The sequence below is a fragment of the Salmo salar genome, chromosome ssa01 (genome assembly GCF_905237065.1).
Source record: "Salmo salar chromosome ssa01, Ssal_v3.1, whole genome shotgun sequence".
NCBI lineage: Eukaryota > Metazoa > Chordata > Actinopteri > Salmoniformes > Salmonidae > Salmo > Salmo salar.
In genome coordinates, this window is record NC_059442.1 from 104,931,023 (window position 1) to 104,951,905 (window position 20,883).

General features: G+C 42.3%; 1 protein-coding gene across 2 annotated transcripts; it reads right to left on the reverse strand.

Annotated features, from left to right (window-relative positions):
* Positions 1-10,036: 10,036 nt before the first annotated feature.
* On the reverse strand, positions 10,037-14,672 carry LOC106577442 (G-protein coupled receptor 4). 2 transcript variants are annotated; one of them, XM_045687149.1, is made up of 2 exons: positions 14,282-14,672; positions 10,037-12,804 (listed from the first exon to the last, which is right to left on the reverse strand). In XM_045687149.1, the coding sequence occupies exon 2, from the start codon at positions 12,796-12,798 to the stop codon at positions 11,767-11,769; it is 1,032 nt and encodes a 343-aa protein (XP_045543105.1). In that variant the 5' UTR covers positions 12,799-12,804; positions 14,282-14,672; the 3' UTR covers positions 10,037-11,766. The 2 variants fall into 2 exon arrangements, with proteins under 2 accessions (XP_045543105.1, XP_014010889.1); XM_014155414.2 differs by lacking the exon at positions 14,282-14,672 and adding an exon at positions 13,448-13,947.
* Between the last annotated feature and the right edge of the window lie 6,211 nt (positions 14,673-20,883).

The following is a 20,883-nucleotide window of genomic DNA, read 5'->3' on the forward strand; positions in this document are numbered from 1 at the left end:
GTAAAACCAAATACTTTTAGACTTTTACTCAAGTAGTATTTTACTGGGTGACTTTCACTTTTAATTGAGTCATTTTCTATTAAGGTATCTTTACTTTTACTCAAGTATGACAATTGATTTCTTTTTCCACCACTGCTCACCAGTCATCAGAAAGTATGTTACTGCTAATTTGTGCTTCATTGTGAAGCATACAGTATTTCTGATATACAGAATACTAAAAAGCACAATATGAAAAGGGATTAATGTAAACCATTTAGAGGGAATGTTTGAGCCTGAAATGCAAATAACCGTTAGCGATGTGATGCAACACACTGAAACATCACCGCTTGGCCTAGATATATACTAATTCAATAAATCAGCACTGGCATTTCTTCATATGCTAATGCCTTTAATGAAAAGAAGCAGGAATTAGATTTGTATGTATTAGGTGTTTGTTGTAAAATTGTTAGATATTACTTGTTATATATTGTTGCAGTGTCAGAACAAGAAGCACAAACATTTCACTACACTCCCAATAACATCTGCTAAACACAAAATTCCATGTTATTATGATTAATTTAAAGTTTTCAGAAAATGTATTTCCCATTTCAACAACACTCCTTTCTGCAGACGCTAGACCATACACAGTGTAAAAGGTAAAGGAAGGGTAACTATGCTGGCGGAAGGTAGCCTAGTGGTTAGAGCGTTGGACCCGTAACCAAAAGGTTGCTGGATCAAATCCCTGAGCTGACAAAGTAAAAAAAATCTGTCATTCTCCCCCTGAACAAGGCAGTTAACCCACTGTTCCCCAGGAGACCGTCAATGTAAATAAGGGGTTGTTCTTAAATGACTTGCCTGGTTAAATTTAAATAGTTGTTGTACAAGAGAATGGCTTCTTAATAGTCACCAGGTTAAAGAAAGTCAATAAATCAAAAGGGAAACATTACAGTAGATGTATAAGTGAGAATGTGGTATACTCTTGGACACATAGCTATTTTCAATTATATCTACCTAATGCAGGTTGTGGTCATGTTGTTGGTCAAATTGGAAGATGTTCTTTTGTATAGTTGTATAATTTATTATTATTATTATTATTATTATTATTATTATTATAGGCCTACTGAACATTAAACAGACTGTTAAACTGTCAGATGGCCGAATGGACAGAATGTGTCTGTGTGTGCTTGTGCGTGGTTGCGTGTTTGCATATCTCATTTCCTTGCAGTGTGCACTGCAGGCTCGAAAAACCTGATTTACACATTGCATGAAATGTAAGAAGGTAGAACATTTAAATATTTATAATTCCCCCATTGCAGTCAGGACTGCCTCTCTTGGGCACCCAGATTGGAAGGCTTACAGAAATTCAGAATTTGAATGCATCTCAAATGAATAGCTATATTTAGATGATTTATATTGAAACAGAAACCTATTGCTTCTCGTCCACTGGTGGTGGTTTCAAAATGGAGGCACCAGTATGGGGAGACATTGGTAACACTTTAAGGGCATACACATATAAGCGTATGCCTTATGATGCATTATAATGCCTTATGATACGCTTATATTGTATTATAAAACTTGATTTATGGGTGTCTACTTAAAAGGGTTTCTAAAGGGGTTTATAAGTAGGTTACTAACTGTTAAAGATAGTTACAAAATATATAATAAATAGTTAACACAGTGGTTGAAATTGTGTGATTTGTTAATTTAATGCCAGTCATTCGATTGGTTCTGTCAATTCTTGATTTCTTGTTTAGATTTTCTTTTCTTGTTTAGATTTTTGTGTGTATTACTATTGTATTTGTGAGACATTCTACTGCCCTATTGGAGCTGGTAACATAAGACATTCTACTGCACTGTTGGAGCTAGTAACACAATACATTCTACTGCCCTGTTGGAGGTATAACATAAGACATTCTAGTGCCCTGTTGGAGCTGGTAACATAAGACATTCTAGTGCCCTGTTGGAGCTGGTAACATAAGACATTCTTCTGCCCTGTTGGAGCTGGTAACATAAGACATTCTTCTTCCCTGTTGGAGCTAGTAACATTAGACATTCTACTACACTGTTGGAGCTTATAACATAAGACATTCTACTTCCCTGTTGGAGCTTGTAACATAAGACATTCTTCTGCCCTGTTAGAGCTGGTAACATAAGACATTCTAGTGCCCTGTTGGAGCTGGTAACATAAGACATTCTTCTGCCCCGTTGGAGCTGGTAACATAAGACATTCTTCTTCCCTGTTGGAGCTAGTAACATTAGACATTCTACTTCCCTGTTGGAGCTGGTAACATAAGACATTCTTCTGCCCTGTTAGAGCTGGTAACATAAGACATTCTAGTGTCCTGTTGGAGCTGGTAACATAAGACATTCTACTGCCCTGTTGGAGCTGGAAACATAAGACATTCTACTACACTGTTGGAGCTAGTAACATAAGACATTTTAATGCCCTGTTGAAGCTGGTAACATAAGCATTTCACTGCACCTGCTATAACACCTGCAAATCTGTGTACGCGACCAAAACACTTTAAATACTGTATCTGCATGACCTCTGTCTAATCTTTGTACCCAGGTGATCTAGTATGTCTGTAATGTCTGGAGGGGAACTGACACTTTCTTTCTCTGGCTCTCCTTTCCCCCTCTAACAGGACTTTGGTCCCCCAGGACCAAAATGGCACCCCTATTCCCTATATAGTGAACTCATTTTGACCAGGGCCAATAGAGACCAGAGCCAAAAAGTCTCTGGTCAGAAGTAGTGCACTATATAGAGGATATGGAATCATTTGGGATGCAGCCCCTGTCTGCCTCTGGGAGATGGTGGCCCTTGATTTGTTATGTCTCCTCATGCAGAGAGGACTGCAGAAGCGAAGTACCTGGAAACTTTTCATGCTGGCCCTCAAAGGTTATAGTGGTTGTCATCTCTTTTCTCACAGCGTCAATTCTATTTTAAAACAGCATGTGAAAGTATATTCCAGATTCAGGGATTCAAGTAGGTGTACTAAAGGAACACAAGAGAGCGTTCAGGTTTTTTAACATGGGGGAGTGGGCAATACAGGGTGGCTTGATGATTGCCCCCAGTCCAAACCATGAAGGGTAGCTTGATGATTACCCCCAGTCCAAGGCATGAAGGATGGCTTGATGATTGCCCCCAGTACAAGCCATGAAGGGTGGCTTGATGATTCCCCCAGTCCAAGCCATGAAGGGTGGCTTGATGATTGCCCTCAGTCCATAGACATGAAGGGTGGCTTGATGATTGCCCCCAGTCCAAACCATGAAGGGTGGCTTGATGATTACCCCCAGTCCAAGGCATGAAGGATGGCTTGATGATTGCCCCCAGTACAAGCCATGAAGGGTGGCTTGATGATTCCCCCAGTCCAAGCCATGAAGGGTGGCTTGATGATTGCCCTCAGTCCATAGACATGAAGGGTAGCTTGATGATTGCCCCCAGTCCAAACCATGAAGGGTGGCTTGATGATTACCCCCAGTCCAAGGCATGAAGGATGGCTTGATGATTGCCCCCAGTACAAGCCATGAAGGGTGGCTTGATGATTCCCCCAGTCCAAGCCATGAAGGGTGGCTTGATGATTGCCCTCAGTCCATAGACATGAAGGGTAGCTTGATGATTGCCCTCAGTCCATAGACATGAAGGGTAGCTTGATGATTGCCCCAGTCCAAGCCATGAAGGTTAGCTTGATGATTGCCCTCAGTCCATAGACATGAAGAGTGGCTTGATTATTGCCCCCAGTCCAAGCCATGAAGGGCATTTTGATCAACTTCACATTAGTTTTATGTACAGTTTAAGGGCCTTACAAAATATATTACTCTCCCCAGGATACATATAAATCCCCGGGAACAAGAAAATGTTAACATTATGAACATATATGATTATCCTTCTATGCCCTTGACATTTTCACACTGGAAGCCACACAGATGTAAAGATCAGTCTGGACATTGGTGAGAGAAAATAATACATTCCACACTGTTAGAAAAAAGGGTTCCAAAAGTGTTCTTTGCGGAGGGATAAGGTTCTACAAAGAACCGTTTTCATCTAAAGAACCCTTTTTAAAATAGTATGTAGCCTCTCATTACTTCTAAAATAGAAACTTGCTTTTTGGTAAGATTGCAACAGAAAACAAATGAAAATATGAATTCTGGTGTAATTTCATGGGCCAAAGAATCCCCTATGTTGATGGAATATTGACTTTGATATGACTTTATTGAAGGAGGTGAGAATTAATCAGATGTAATTGAAAGAGAAGGTTATTAAATCAAATCAAAGTTTATTTGTCACGTGTGCCGAATACAACAGGTGTAGACCTTACAGTGAAATGCTTACTTACAGGCTCTAACCAGTAGTGCGAAAAAAAGGTGTGTGTGTGTGTGTGTGTGTGTGTGTGTGTGTGTGTGTGTGTGTGTGTGTAGGTAAGTAAAGAAATAAAACAACAGTAAAAAGACATTTGAAAATAACAGTAGCAAGGCTATATACAGACACCGGTTAGTCAGGCTTATTGAGATAGAATGTACATGTAGGCATGGTTAAAGTGACTATGCATATACGATGAACAGAGAGTAGCAGCAGCATAAAAGAGGGGTTGGGGGGGCACACAATGCAAATAGTTTGGGTAACCATTTGGTTACCTGTTCAGGAGTCTTATGGCTTAGGGGTAAAAACTGTTGAGAAGCCTTTTTGTCCGAGACTTGGCACTCCGGTACCGCGGTAGTAGAGAGAATCGTCTATGACTGGGGTGGCTAGGGTCTTTGACAATTTTTAGGGCCTTCCTCTGACACCGCCTGGTGTAGAGGTCCTGGATGGCAGGCAGCTTTGCCCCAGTGATGTACTGGGCCGTACACACTACCCTCTGAAATGCTTTGCAGTCGGAGGCCGAGCAATTGCCGTACCAGGAAGTGATGCAACCGGTCAGGATGCTCTCGATGTTGCAGCTGTAGAATCTTTTAAGGATCTCAGGACCCATGCCAAATCTTTTTAGTTTCCTGAGGGGGAATAGGCTTTGTCATGCCCTCTTCACGACTGTCTTGGTGTGTTTGGACCATTCTAGTTTGTTGTTGATTTGGACACCATGGAACTTGAAGCTCTCAACCTGCTCCACTACAGCCCCGTCAATGAGAATGGGGGCGTGCTCGGTGCTACTTTTCCTGTAGTCCACAATCATCTCCTTAGTCTTGGTTATGTTGAGGGAGAGGTTGTTTTTCTGGCACCATACGGCCAGGTCTCTGACCTCCTCCCTATATGCTGTCTCGTCGCTGTCTGTTGTGTCGTCTGCAAACTTAATGATGGTGTTGGAGTCGTGCCTGGTCATGCAGTCGTGGGTGAACAGGGAGTACAGGAGGGGACTGAACACACACCCCTGGGGAGCTCCAGTGTTGAGGATCAGCGTGGCAGATGTGTTGCTACCTACCCTCACCACCTGGGAGCAGCCCGCCAGGAAGTCCAGGATCCAGTTGCAGAGGGAGGTGTTTAGTCCCAGGTTCCTTAGCTTAGTGATGAGCTTTGAGGGTACCATGGTGTTGAAAGCTGAGCTGTAGTCAATGAAAAGCATTCTCACATAGGTGTTCCTTTTGTCCAGGTGGGAAAGGGCAGTGTGGAGTGCAATAGAAATTGCATCATCTGTGGATCTGTTTGGGTGGTATGCAAATTGGAGTGGGTCTAGGGTTTCTGGGATAATGGTGTTGATGTGAGCCATGACCAGCCTTTCAAAGCACGTCATGGCTACAGACGTGAGTGCTACGGGTCTGTAGTCATTTAGGCAGGTTGCCTTTGTGTTCTTGGGCACAGGGACTATAGTGGTCTGCTTGAAACATGTTGGTATTACAGACTCAATCAGGGACATGTTGAAAATGTCAGTGAAGACACCTGCCAGTTGGTCAGCACATGCCTGGAGCACACGTCCTGGTAATCCATCTGGCCCAGCAGCCTTGTGTATGTTGACCTGTTTAAAGGTCTTACTCACGTCGGCTACGGAGAGCGTGATCACACAGTCGTCCGGAACAGCTGATGCTCTCATGCATGCCTCAGTGTTGCTTGCCTCGAAGTGAGCATAGAAGTGTTTTAGCTCGTCTGGTAGGCACGTGTCACGGGGCAGCTCGCAGCTGTGCTTCCCTTTGTAGTCTGTAATAGTTTGCAAGCCCTGCCACATCCGACGAGCGTCGGAGCCGGTGTAATATGATTCAATCTTAGCCCTGTATTGACACTTTGCCTGTTTGATGGTTCGTCGCAGGGCATAGCGGGAATTCTTGTAAGCTTCTAGGTTAGAGTCCCGCTCCTTGAAAGCGGCAGCTCTACCCTTTAGCTCAGTGCGAATGTTGCCTGTAATCCATGGATTCTGGTTGGGGTATGTACGTACAGTCACTGTGGGGACGACGTCCTCGATGCACTTATTGATAAAGCCAGTGACTGATGTGGTGTATTCCTCAATGTCATCGGAAGAATCCTGGAACATGTTCCAGTCTGTGATAGCAAAACAGTCCTGTAGTTTAGCATCTGCTTCATCTGATCACTTTTCTATAGACTGAGTCACTGGTGCTTCCTGCTTTAATTTTTGCTTGTAAGCAGGAATCAGGAGGATAGAGTTGTGGTCGGATTTACCAAATGGAGAGCGAGGGAGAGCTTTTTCCGTGTCTCTGTGTGTGGAATACAGGTGATCTACAATTTTTTTCCCTCTGGTTGAACATTTAACATGTTGATAGAGATTTGGTAGAACTGATTTAAGTTTCTCTGCATTAAAGTCTCCGGCCACTAGGAGCGCCGCCTCTGGATGAGTGGTTTCCTGTTTGCTTATTTCCTTATTCAGCTGACTGAGTGCGGTCTTAGTGCCAGCATCTGTTTGTGGTGGTAAATAAACAGCCACGAAAAGTTTAGCTGAGAACTCTCTAGGCAAGTAGTGTGGCCTGTAGTTTATCACAATATACTCTACTTCAGGTGAGCAAAATCTAGAGACTTCTTTAGATTTCGTGCACCAGCTTTTGTTTACAAATATGCACAGACCACCCCCCCCTCGTCTTACCGGAGTGTGCTGTTCTATCCTGCCAGTGCAGCGTATATCCCGCTAGCTGAATATCCATGTCGTCATTCAGCCACGATTCCGTGAATCATAGGATATTACAGTTTTTGATGTCCCGTTGGTAGGATATTCATGATCGTACCTCGTCTAATTTATTGTCCAATGATTGCACGTTGGCGAGTAATATTGACGGTTACGGCAGCTTTCATACTCGCCTTCTGCGGGTCCTGACGAGGCGTCCGGCTCTTCGTCCTCTGTACCTGCATCGCTTCCTCTTGCGAATAACTGGGATGTCGGCCCTCTTTGTCTAATCCGAGGTGAGAGATCGCTGTCCTGATATCCAGAAGCTCTTTTTTGCCGTAAGATACGTTGCAGAAACATTATGTACAAAATAAGTTACAAATAACGCGAAAAAAAACACATAATAGCACAATTGGTTGGACGCCCGTAAAACTGCTGCCATTTCTTCTGGTGCCATTTTCCTGTCTGTGAAGTCATACTGTCACGTCCTGACCAGTATAAGGGGTTATTTGTTATTATAGTTTGGTCATGGCGTGGCAGGGGTGTGTTTTTTTTGTGTTATCGGGGTTTTTGGGTATGGTTCTATGTTTTTCTATGTTGTGTATTTCTTTGTGTTGGCCTGGTATGGCTCTCAATCAGGAACAGCTGTACATCGTTGTTGCTGATTGGGAGTCATACTTAGGTAGCCCTTTTTTCACCTGCCTTTTGTGGGAAGTTGGTTTTGCACTGCTAGTTGTGAGCCTGCAAACTGTCAAGCTGTCATTGGTTTTCTTGTTTTTTCATTAAGTGTTCAATAAAAGTTAAAATGAGCACTCAACCCGCTGCGCCTTGGTCGAATCCTTAAGACGTCCGTTACACATACTCTGTGAAAAGAGGTGCATAACCTAATTTTACAAAAACATACAATCTGGAATAAAAACAGGATAAATCCATCAAATATGATGTATTGATTGATCATTGCAAAAACACTTACATTCCAGTTTAACCACATCAGAATATATCATTGTCATGGATTAGCAGAATCCTGTACCATTAAGCCAATGCAGCCGTTTTATCTCAATATCAAATAATTTCAAGGTAACAATTTAGTACCGTACTGTAAGAGTGGTCCGTTAGAATGGTCAGAAATAAACAAAGAGACATTTCTCAAGCAACATGTAGCTAGGAGTGTCTGAGAGTGGTCTGAATGAGGGTGCTAGGACTGTCTGGAAGTGGTCTGAATGAGGGGCCTAGGACTGTCTGGGAGTGGTCTGAATGAGGGCCATAGGACTGTCTGGAAGTGGTCTGAATGAGGGTGCTAGGACTGTCTGGAAGTGGTCTGAATGAGGGTGCTAGGACTGTCTGGGACTGGTCTGAATGAGGGTGCTAGGACTGTCTGGGAGTGGTCTGAATGAGGGTGCTAGGCCTGTCTGGAAGTGGTCTGAATGAGGGTGCTAGGACTGGTCTGAATGAGGGTGCTAGGACTGTCTGGAAATGAGGGTGCTAGGCCTGTCTGGGAGTGGTCTGAATGAGGGTGCTAGGACTGTCTGGAAGTGGTCTGAATGAGGGGCCTAATTGGATGAGCTTAATGCGAAGGATATGTACCTGAAAACTAGCTGTTATTGGCAGAGAGGTTTGAAACTGTCTTTGCTATTGGTCTTTTAACTCATACCGCCTGGTGATGTTCATTTCTCTACAGCCTCCAACGTCATTTTAGAGAATTTGGCAGTGCGTCCAAATTTACATTTTAGTCATTTAGCAGACGCTCTTATCCAGAGCAACTTACAGTAGTGAATACATTCATTTCATTTCATGCATTTTTTTGTACTGGCCCCCGTGGGAATCGAACCCACAACCCTGGCGTTGCACAAACCATGCTGGCGTTGCAAACACCATGCTCTACCAACTGAGCCACAAATGGCCTCACAACCGCAGAACAAGTGTATGGCGTCATGTGGGCAAGCGATTTGCTGATGTCAACTTTGTGAACAAGGTGCCCCAAGGTGGTAGTGGGGTTATGGTATGGGCAGGCATAAGCTACCAACAACAAACACAATTGCATTTTATCGATGGCAATTTGAATGCTGTGACGAGATCCTGAGCCCCATTGTCATGCCATTAATCCGCCGCCATCACCTGATGTTTCAGCATAATAATGCACGGTCGCATGTCTCAAGGATCTGTACACAACTCCTGAAAGCTAAAAATGTCTCAGTTCTTCCATGACCTGCATACTCACCAGACATGTCACTTATTGAGCATAGTTGGGATGCTCTGGATCAACGTTTATGACAGCATGTTCCAGTTCCCGACAATATCCAGGAACTTCACACAGCCATTGAAGAGGAGTGGGACAACATTACACAAGCCACAATCAACAACTCTATGTGAAGGAGATGTGTCGCGCTGTATGAGGCAAATGGTGTTTTTTGTTCATTGACTCCATTCTGTAGGAGGATATCTACCCACCACCTTTAAAACAGATTACCATCAACTTGTGAGGGCCAGTTATCTACCCACCACCTTTAAAACAGATTACCATCAACTTGTGAGGGCCAGTTATCTACCCACCACCTTTAAAACAGATTACCATCAACTTGTGAGGGCCAATTATCTACCCACCACATTTAAAACAGATTATCATGCATTTGTGAGGGCCAATTATCTACCCACCACCTTTAAAACAGATTACCATCAATTTGTGAGGGCCAGTTTATAATTGCGTGCTATAAGGTCCCCTGATAATGTAAATCACATACGACCATATTATCACAGGCATTCACATGCATGGAACTTTATTGAAAATCTGAGCATGGCAAGCATCCTGTGCACACTGTGATATGGATCGGGGGGGGGTATTACAATCTATTGGATCAATAACTTCTGATGTGGGAGCCTGACTGCATTGAGTTGGAGCTACCCCTCTTTAAGAGCCAGGGTTATTACAATGCATCCATTGACTAATCAGGTCTGCAGGGCCTAATGAACAAATGACAGAGCAGGATAAGAGTGACAGCAGAGAGAAGACAGAGTCTGCTGTCTATAATTAAAGCGCTCTTTAATGCATTGTACAATTAACTGGTATCAATCTGAATCAGTGCAATAATGCTTGGCTCATTCACAGAGACAAGGCGTTGATAAAAAAATATATATATGTCTTCGCTATAATATGTAATTAGATAAAATACACTTTTATTGATTTGGCGGTTCTATGAATCAAGAGCAATTTTACAGGAGTCCCTCTCCTTTCAATTTAGTGCAGTGTGGAATGACTGCCTCAACCATCAAGCTAGAATTATGCAATTAGTCTCTGTGGGCAGATAAATTGGACATACAATTAGTCTCTGTGGGCAGATAAATTGGACATACAATGCACATATTGTCAAGTGCTACGTGGTACTATGTCAACGGCATCATCTTTAGCACCTTCAGTGTTGCAGCACAGATGGAAACATTAGGAACTCACTATAGATTTCATTAGTTTTGCCCCCCTATAGGCTATAGTAACATATGGGATATAATCTATATCACTTTTATGCAAACATGAAACTCTTTTATTCAACTGAATCTGAAAGGTGTCATGATATGTACAGTTATGTTTTAAATGAAATGTTTTAAATGAAATGGTACATAGGTTTATGATATAGATTGATTTACATTTAGCATTGCAATGCTGACAGAAATACAATATTACACATTGCCCCACATTACAAAACCACGTCCAATTCTTGTGTACATGTGGTCCTCAGTTGGGTACGATGCTATTTATAAATAGGTAGAACAGTCTGGTTGAACCATCCCTTTCAGTTGGGTACGATGCTATTTATAAATAGGTAGAACAGTCTGGTTGAACCATCCCTTTCAGTTGGGTACGATGCTATTTATAAATAGGTAGAACAGTCTGGTTGAACCATCCCTTTCAGTTGGGTACGATGCTATTTATAAATAGGTAGAACAGTCTGGTTGAACCATCCCTTTCAGTTGGGTACGATGCTATTTATAAATAGGTAGAACAGTCTGGTGGAACCATCCCTTTCAGTTGGGTACGATGCTATTTATAAATAGGTAGAACAGTCTGGTGGAACCATCCCTTTCAGTTGCCAGAGGCAACTCTAAATCATCAAAGTACTACATTATATTTCTCCCCAGTGTCAAATATACACTATTGTGGACAACCAGGGATTAAAACTATCTTCAGTCCCTCAGCAGTTTATCTTATAGGTTTCATGTCTAGTTTGTAAATTTGTTTAAACAATGTTGTAAAACAAGTTTGTAAAACAAGTTTCAATTGATTTGGAACAAGATGTATTTATAGGCAAGTTCCTTTTTGTGTAATTTTTGGTGCTTGAAAGAGGAAATATGAATTTATTATGATGACACCAGTCCTTCTGCGAGACCAACTGCCTGCCACATGAAATCCCAATCTGGCAACTTCCTGGCTGTGGCAATATGAGGCAAACCACATCTGTCTCAATCAAGAATGTACTTTCCAAAACCCACTGGCACTGTTTAGAGCAACAAACAGTTTTGTAAAAAAAAAATAATACGAAATATATGTGTATCTTAGAGATTTTCCTTTCCCACAGTATAACCTTTGTTCTGCAGCATTTATGAATAATGTTCAGTATTAATGGTTATCACAGGTTGAATCAGGGTCTCTCTGTGGGGTCTTCAAGGATAATAGTGGTCCTGGTGATGGTTCTTCGAAGGCTGGTTACTAGCTAGGCACAGTACATCATGTACAGGTATGTTACAAATGTCTGGTTTGGGTTTAGATAGAATCAGTGTGATCTGAAAGACTACTAGGGGTCTTAGTGGTGGTCCTCTGATGACTCACAGTCTTGCATACAGACTCCTGCATCCTCCTCAGGCAGGGCAGGTAATGGCCCACAGCCGCCCTGAAGTCACTCCTCAGGAACGTATAAAGTATAGGATCCAGCAGACTGTTGAGGCTCAGCAGACCCCTGCCCAGCTGGTAGGGCAAAAACACTGCCTTCTCCCACTCACAGGCGTCCCTGTGGAGAAGCAATCCAATGTACTTCACGCATCCTGTGATGTGGTAGGGGCCGAGGACCAGGATGAAGATGACCACCAGCAGAGTGAGAAGCCCCCTGATGCGGTGCTTCTCTTCCGTTCCCAAGGTACCAATGGCCGACAAAGACCTCAGGGTCTTCCAGTGGAGGAACACGATGAAGGCGAGAGGGATGATGAAGGACAGGGATAAGGTGATCAATCGGTAGATGATGAACCCCTCCTTGGAAGGGTAGCTCTCGATGCACAGGGTGTGATTGTCGTTGGGTTGCATTTTATGCAAGGCGATGGATGGAGGCACGGCTACCACGACCCATATGCTAAGGGCTATCCATCGTGCAAACTTCAGCTTTCTCAATGCTTGGAATCTCAGAGGCTTGGCGATGGCCAAGTAGCGCTCCAAAGCAATGATGCACATGAAGGCAATGCCGGTGTAAATGCTGACGTAGAAACTGGCCCCCAATAACTGGCAGGAAGTGGACCCGAATCGCCAGCTGTGACCCTTGCGATAGTAGTCAATCCATAGAGGTACAGTGAACAGTTGGAGGAGATCCGAAAGGAGCAGGTTGATCACGTACACCGGTAAGACGTTTTCAGACTTGATCAGACGATAGAGCCCGAACAGGGCCATCAAATTGAGGGGAGTGCCAATGATGAAGAAGATACTGTAGATTACAGGAAGGTAGATGGCATCTTGGCTGAGGTCCACTCCACAACTGTTGGCTTCATTCAGGTTACTATTACCAGAGCTGGGGATGGGTGTCATGTCCATGATGTCCTTGTGAATCAAGAGGATATGTTAAGTTCATATGATATAGATTGTATAGTAAGTATTTACCCCATTACACATTCCCTTAGAGCCTGTAACTTGATGCTTTCACTCTTTAAATTATATTTTTGTAATCAACACTTTCAACTTGACACTAAGAGGGTATGAAGTATTAATAAAACTAGAGGGTATAAGGTATCATTAAAACTAGAGGGTATAAAGTATCATTAAAACTAGTGGGTATAAAGTATCATTAAAACTAGTGGGTATAAAGTATCATTCAAACTAGTGGGTATAAAGTATCATTCAAACTAGAGGGTATAAAGTATCATTCAAACTAGAGGGTATAAAGTATCATTAAAACTAGAGGGTATAAAGTATCATTAAAACCAGAGGGTATAATGTATCATTAAAACTAGTCGTTATGAAGTATCATTAAAACTAGTGGGTATCAAGTATCATTAAAACTAGTGGTTATGACGTACCATTAAAACTAGAGGGTGTAAAGTATCATTAAAACGAGAGGGTAAAAAAACATATAAATGACCACTAAATGACCATGAATTTCAAAACACTGATGTGAATTCTCTCCCCTGACCATGTCTTCTTACATTATCAAAATATGAATATAACAGAGCTAATCAAAACATACCTGAAATCCTGTATAAGCTGCACTTTTCCAACAAAATCAGAGCGTCTTATTGGGAAACCTCATTAGAGAGTTGTGAGTTGAATAGTCAGTATATTCCTACCAAACGATATGCCAACAGTGTGTGTTTGAACAGGATGTGAAGTAATGCCATGGTGTGCTGGGAAAGCACAGACGCTCATAGAGATATTTATTTTGATGGTGGTGAAACAGAAGTCATGAAATCATGAAATGAAACGTTACATTAACCATAGCAGGAAGTTAAGAATGCCGATAATAAGAAGCTAAAATGTGCCAGTCACTGTGGCGTTAAGTACTGGTCAACAGAGAAATAACTATATAAAATGTGTAAACCAGATCTGCCTCCGTAAGTCACTGTCACTGAATAACACATCATGTAATAATATCCCATGACGTTCTCAGTATTTCTGCTGTTTTTCTAATACCTTTTGTCTATAATATGATCATTCCGACTGACTCAGATTTGTTTTAACGGATCAACTGTCTCTATTTTCTGTACAGATGTAGGATCTTAATTTGAGCCAGTTTGCTACAGCAGGAAAATAATCCTGCAGAAACAGGAAATATTAATTATTATGTGGATTATAATTAATGGACATTTTTGTAAGGGTTGATACATTTTCGTAAGGGAAAATCAAGAGTAACATTTCTAAATGGAAAAGTATTTTTATTAAGTCTCAAATACACTACAAGTTCTCCTCCAACAGGCTGATCAGATTTAGATCATACACCTCTGTATGTATACACCTGTTATCAAATTGTGAACAAAAATGATACCCAATACATAAACCTGCTGTTTTTCACCTTTTTAGCTACATTTTGTGGCTGTAGCACCAAGTCCTTACTGAGCTACAGTACCATTCAATTGATCATGGGCCCCGGCAGGTCATGGTATCATCCACACAGATGATCTATACAAGAGAGAGATGAGTTCCTTATCTCCAGTCCTGTCTACAAGAGGTTACAAGAGGTGAAACATGCTGCTGGAGTATATCTCATCCCCCAAAGAAATATGGTTAGAAACAAGAAGTCGCTTCTGTATTCTTCCTGTAATATTCAGATAATTAATAGTTTGTTAATTATACATTATTTCCTCAGTGATTGTTGGGTCCAGTGATGCTTTTAGTCTATTATTCCACCTTTCATTACAGAGAGACAGCGAGATAAAATAATCAGCATCATTGTTCACATCATCATCATCATCACCACCACCACCACCACCACCATCACCACCATCATCATCACCACTACCATCACCATCACCATCACCACCATCACCATCATCACCACCACCATCATCATCATCACCACCATCATCCTCACCACCAAAATCATCACCACCACCACCATCATCATCACCATCACCACCATCATCATCATCACCACCATCACCAACACTACCATCATCACCACTACCATCATCACCACCACCATCATCATCCTCACCACCACCAAAATCATCACCACCACCACCATCATCATCACCATCACCACCATCATCATCACCACCACCACCACCACCATCACCACCATCATCATCACCACCACCACCCCCATCATCATCATCAACTTGTTCAACTGAGAGGAGATCTGGCAACGGTACATGTTATCAAGGTATAAAGATCAAAGAAACACTTCCCACTGGATGGTAAACTTCATATCTTCAATTCCTTCATATCTTGTGTTGAGGGAATTCAATATGGATTTTTACATTTTCTACAGGGCATTGATTTAAAATGCTTACAAGGTGTTCAAACACTTCTTGGCAGAAATCATCTAGTTTGGCTCACACAGCTGGCTGTAGATATGGTATGCATCCCAAATGGCACCTTATTCCTTTAGTGTCCATAGTGCTCTGCTTAAAAGTAGTGCACTATTTAGGGAATAGGGTGCCATTTGGGATGCATTCATGCACACAATTCTAAAGCACTCATGACAGTTCCTACCAGGGGCATGAGTCCAACTTGTACAGAAAGTGTTCCTGTGCCCAAATTCAATCTAAGGATCATAGGCAAAGCACTCAGATGTGAGTGGAATTAAAGAAACACAACCTGTTAGTGAAGCGTTTTACAGTAACAAAACCTGTTAGTGAAGTGTTTTACAGTAAAACAACCTATTAGTGAAGTGATGTAACACATGGGACCAAACTAGGGAAATGTAACAATCTGTCATTTTCTTGGAGATTAAAATGAGTCTTAGCGTTAAGAGGAGCATGAAACTAAAACAATAGAGATATACTTTATTAAGGATTATAAAGGTTTATAAGTAGTTTATAAATGGTTAATTATTAGTTAATAGTAATACAATTGTAAGCTTGTCATCTAGCTGCTTTTCACGTACTAATACTTTAAGTAATTAGTATAATTAATAATAAAAATAATAAATATATTATTTAGTGCAATAATTAGTAGTAGTAGTAGTATAATAATAAATATACTTTGTATATTAATTTGTATAATTATTATTATGCTCTTCTCATTCATCAACACATCTGCTTTAGACACAAGAGTAGAAGATAAAGTATTTTCTAGAAATGCATATCAATGACTTTCTCCATTTATTGCCCCTTCTTTGACTAATGCCTCATAATACATTGTACCATGCTGTTCTTTCAATGAGTGCCTTGTGACAATCTCAGAGGCCCTTAATAATTGAAAGAGAATGTAATCTAAGCACGGTTGAAAAGAGAGATACAATTATCTGCATGTGAACCCTTTTAAAACCCAAAGCAGGTGAACTTCAGGTTACCTGGCAGATAAGACCTTAACTGATTAATATAATGTAGTGGCAGTGGGTGGAAGAATCACGGGTATATTCTACAGAGGGCCAATCTGTAGGGGAGTTATTTTCATTCTGAAGTTGTGTTTAATTTATGAGTCACTTGCCTACCATGGGGATTTGGTATGTAGTGTGTCTAGGATAAAGAATGCAATGGCACTGGAAATACTGGAGACTTATACTTATACTCTGAGTTATGCAAGAAAGTGCATCTCAACGAATACAGGGGAAGAGTCTAACAAAAAAATCACATTTCCAAGAAAATGTATTGTTAGTCATTTTAAACATGTTTCTATTATGACATCATAAAGGTACCCGTTCCAATTACTGCATATTTAACATGGTTTGGCCATCTTGAAATCTCCTGTACTGCAGGTGGAATCTTTGAGTGTAACAGTACATGTTTTCCACAGGGTTTAAAGGCAGGCTTGGTATACAATATAGAATAGACCTCTTGGAAACAGAGAGAGAAATGCTGTCTCTTCAATTTAATTCTGGGAATGCGTTATCTGACATGGCACATCAAATGTACCAGCAAAAAGACTGCAAAGAAACAAATCAAATCAAAGTTCACAGATCACAAGATGGGATAAAAGAGCCGTATGAAAGATGTCACGATAACAGAGTGAAAGACTTAAAAACGTCATCATCTCATGAACATTACCTAAGCACAGTATCAGGTCTGTGCATTCAGAGAAAAAACATTTCAATTTGTATACTAGTAAGAACGCTTACTGAGGAGTAAGTCCAAGCGAAAAATATATTCCTATATTTCCATGTAGGCTTATAGCAGTTCAATAGTTCCAGTAGCAAAGCAAACATTTCAGAAAGTACACCTGTTGCTCTACACAGATACTGTAAACAATAAGCGAAAGCCACACGACATGACAATGGTTGACAGCAGCACCCCAACTTGACCAATCCATTTTGACCATTTAGATAAGGGGCGTCAAACTCATTTTGCTCACGGGCCGCATTCGGTCTTTAACGGGGTCTGGAAGGCCGAACTGAAAATGTGTTATATTTCCTCGCTGTTAAAATGATCAAAATTATGTCCCCTATCCATCGGTTTGGGAATGTTCTATGCTCCCTGACTTTCCAGCTTTCAGGGAATCAAAATCAAGTCAATTGTTATTTGTCACATGCTGGGTAAAACACATGTGTAGGCTAACAGTGAAATGCCTACTTACAGGCCCTTCCCAACAATACAGAGAGAAAATACAAAAAACAATAGATAAATAATAACACAAGAAATAAATCTACAATGAGTAACAATAACTTGTCTATTTACAACGTGTACCAGTACTGAGTAATGCTAACTTGGCTATATACATGGGGTACCAGTACCGAGTCATGATAACTTGGCTATATATATGGGGTACCAGTACTGAGTCATGATAACTTGGCTATATACATGGGGTACCAGTACTGAGTAATGATAACTTGGCTATATACAAGGGGACGAGTACTGAGTCATGATAACTTGGCTATAAACATGGGGTACCAGTACTGAGTCATGATAACTTGTCTATTTACAAGGGGTACCAGTACTGAGTAATGCTAACTTGGCTATAAACATGGGGTACCAGTACTGAGTAATGATAACTTGGCTATAAACATGGGGTACCAGCACTGAGTAAACATAACTTGGCTATATACATGGGGTACCAGCACTGAGTAAAGATAACTTGGCTATATACATGGGGTACCATGGGGTACCAGATAACTTGTCTATATACAAGGGGTACCAGTACTGAATCATTGTGCAAGGGGTTCTTAACAACCTGGAAAGAGTAAAAATAAATACATTTATTTAACTAGGCAAGTGAGTTAAGAACAAATTCTTATTTTCAATGATGGCCTAGGAACAGTGGGTTAACTGCCTTGTTCAGTGGCAGAACAAGAGATTTTTACCTTGTCAGCTCGGGGATTTGATCTTGCAACCTTTTGGTTACAAGTCCAACACTAACCACTAGGCTACCTGCCACCCCAAACGTAGGTCTAATGTTTCGAAACAGTTTTGGTTTGGCTTTAGTCATAGTTTGGCTTCAGTCATTCCAATGTAGACTGGATCTGGCCCACAGACCTTGAGGTTGACACGTGATCTAGATGAAGTGCTTCATGTGAAGCTCTTGAGCATGACATAATGTCCTGTCGTAGTTGAAATGTAGCCATCAAGTCTCAGAGGTGAAAGGAAATACACCTCCAACTTTAGCCATCTGGTCTTTCTGTACCACAGTCTGCAAAGGAAAACATGTGTGTGTGTGTTTGTGTGTGTGTGTGTTTGACCTATGTGAAGGATTCTGATCCGCAGGAGAAATGCTGAGTAGCATCTGCTGGCAGCGAGAACGCCTTGGGTCCTTCACATGACATGACTAATTACACTGGGCAGTTTACATTTAATTATCCCCTTGAATAATCACCTCCAAGAGAGATTATTTGGGAAGGAGGGAGAGTGAAAACTAACGGGGGAAGAGACAATATTTAGAAACAGATTTTTCTATATCAGACGTTTCACAGATGAGTGAAGGGAGGTGAAGGACCATCAAATGCCCTCTAACCTCCATTGATTAACTTACTGATGCCGTCTAACCTCTATTGACAGTAGAAAGGGTTAATTTACTGATGCCATCTAACCTCTATTGACAGCAGAAAGGGTTAATTTACTAATGCCATCTAACCTCTATTGACAGCAGAAAGGGTTAATTTACTGATGCCATCTAACCTCTGTTGACAGCGGAAAGGGTTAACTTACTGATGCCATCTAACCTCTACTGACCAAAGAAAGGATACCGTCTAACCTCTACTGACAGGAGAAAGGATGCCGTCTAACCTCTACTGACAGGAGAAAGGATGCCGTCTAACCTCTACTGACAGGAGAAAGGATGCCGTCTAACCTCTACTGACAGGAGAAAGGATGCCGTCTAACCTGTACTGACCGGAGAAAGGATGCCGTCTAACCTCTACTGACAGGAGAAAGGATGCCGTCTAACCTCTACCGACAGGAGAAAGGATGCCGTCTAACCTCTACCGACAGGAGAAAGGATGCCGTCTAACCTCTACCGACAGGAGAAAGGATGCCGTCTAACCTCTACCGACAGGAGAAAGGATGCCGTCTAACCTCTACCGACAGGAGAAAGGATGCCGTCTAACCTCTACCGACAGGAGAAAGGATGCCGTCTAACCTCTACCGACAGGAGAAAGGATGCCGTCTAACCTCTACCGACAGGAGAAAGGATGCCGTCTAACCTCTACCGACAGGAGAAAGGATGCCGTCTAACCTCTACTGACCGGAGAAAGGATGCCGTCTAACCTCTACTGACCGGAGAAAGGATGCCGTCTAACCTCTACTGACCGGAGAAAGGATGCCGTCTAACCTCTACTGACCGGAGAAAGGATGCCGTCTAACCTCTACTGACCGGAGAAAGGATGCCGTCTAACCTCTACTGACCGGAGAAAGGATGCCGTCTAACTTCTATTGACCGGAGAAAGGATGCCGTCTAACCTCTATTGACTGGAGAAAGGATACCGGAGAAAGGATGCCGTCTAACCTCTATTGACTGGAGAAAGGATGCCGTCTAACCTCTATTGACTGGAGAAAGGGTTAACTTACTGATGCCATCTAACCTCTACTGACCTGAAGAAGGGTTAACTTACTGATGCCATCACACAACTTCTTAATACTTGGAACTTTAATTTATAAATCAGTGCATAAAAAAAAGTGTCAAAATAATTACTGCGCAATACCCATATGCCTGGTCCTACAGCAACCACATACCTATCTGAACCTCATCTGAGATAAGGTTCTGTGGAATTACAGCTGTAACACTGTATAAACCTGGATCCCAATGCTTCCCCGGCATTCCAAGTCAGGCAATACAGCCAAACATAAATGAAGCATCCGACACATACAGTAGTGTACATTAGCTTTACTAATGAAGATCACTGACGGTGTTGCTGAGCTGTCAGTCTACTGTGATTAGCAGCTCTCCAGATGGGGGGATGTATTTGGTTCTCAGAAGGACCCACAGCTGACAGCTCTGTGGTGAGGAACAGGCACTGTGACAGCTCTGTGGTGAGGAACAGGCACTGTGACCGCTCTGTGGCGAGGAACAGGCACTGTGACCGCTCTGTGGCGAGGAACAGGCACTGTGACCGCTCTGTGGCGAGGAACAGGCACTGTGACCGCTCTGTGGCGAGGAACAGGCACTGTGACCGCTCTGTGGTGAGGAACAGGCACTGTGACAGCTCTGTGGTGAGGAACAGGCACTGTGACAGCTCTGTGGTGAGGAACAGGCACTGTGACAGCTCTGTGGTGAGGAACAGGCACTGTGACCGCTCTGTGGTGAGGAACAGGCACTGTGACAGCTCTGTGGTGAGGAACAGGCACTGTGACAGCTCTGTGGTGAGGAACAGGCACTGTGACAGCTCTGTGGTGAGGAACAGGCACTGTGACAGCTCTGTGGTGAGGAACAGGCACTGTGACAGCTCTGTGGTGAGGAACAGGCACTGTGACCGCTCTGTGGTGAGGAACAGGCACTGTGACCGCTCTGTGGTGAGGAACAGGCACTGTGACAGCTCTGTGGTGAGGAACAGGCACTGTGACCGCTCTGTGGTGAGGAACAGGCACTGTGACCGCT

Coding starts and splice junctions, on each gene's coding strand:
- LOC106577442 (XM_045687149.1), bottom strand. CDS start 12,798: ATGGACATGACACCCATCCCCAGCTCTGGTAATAGTAACCTGAATGAA.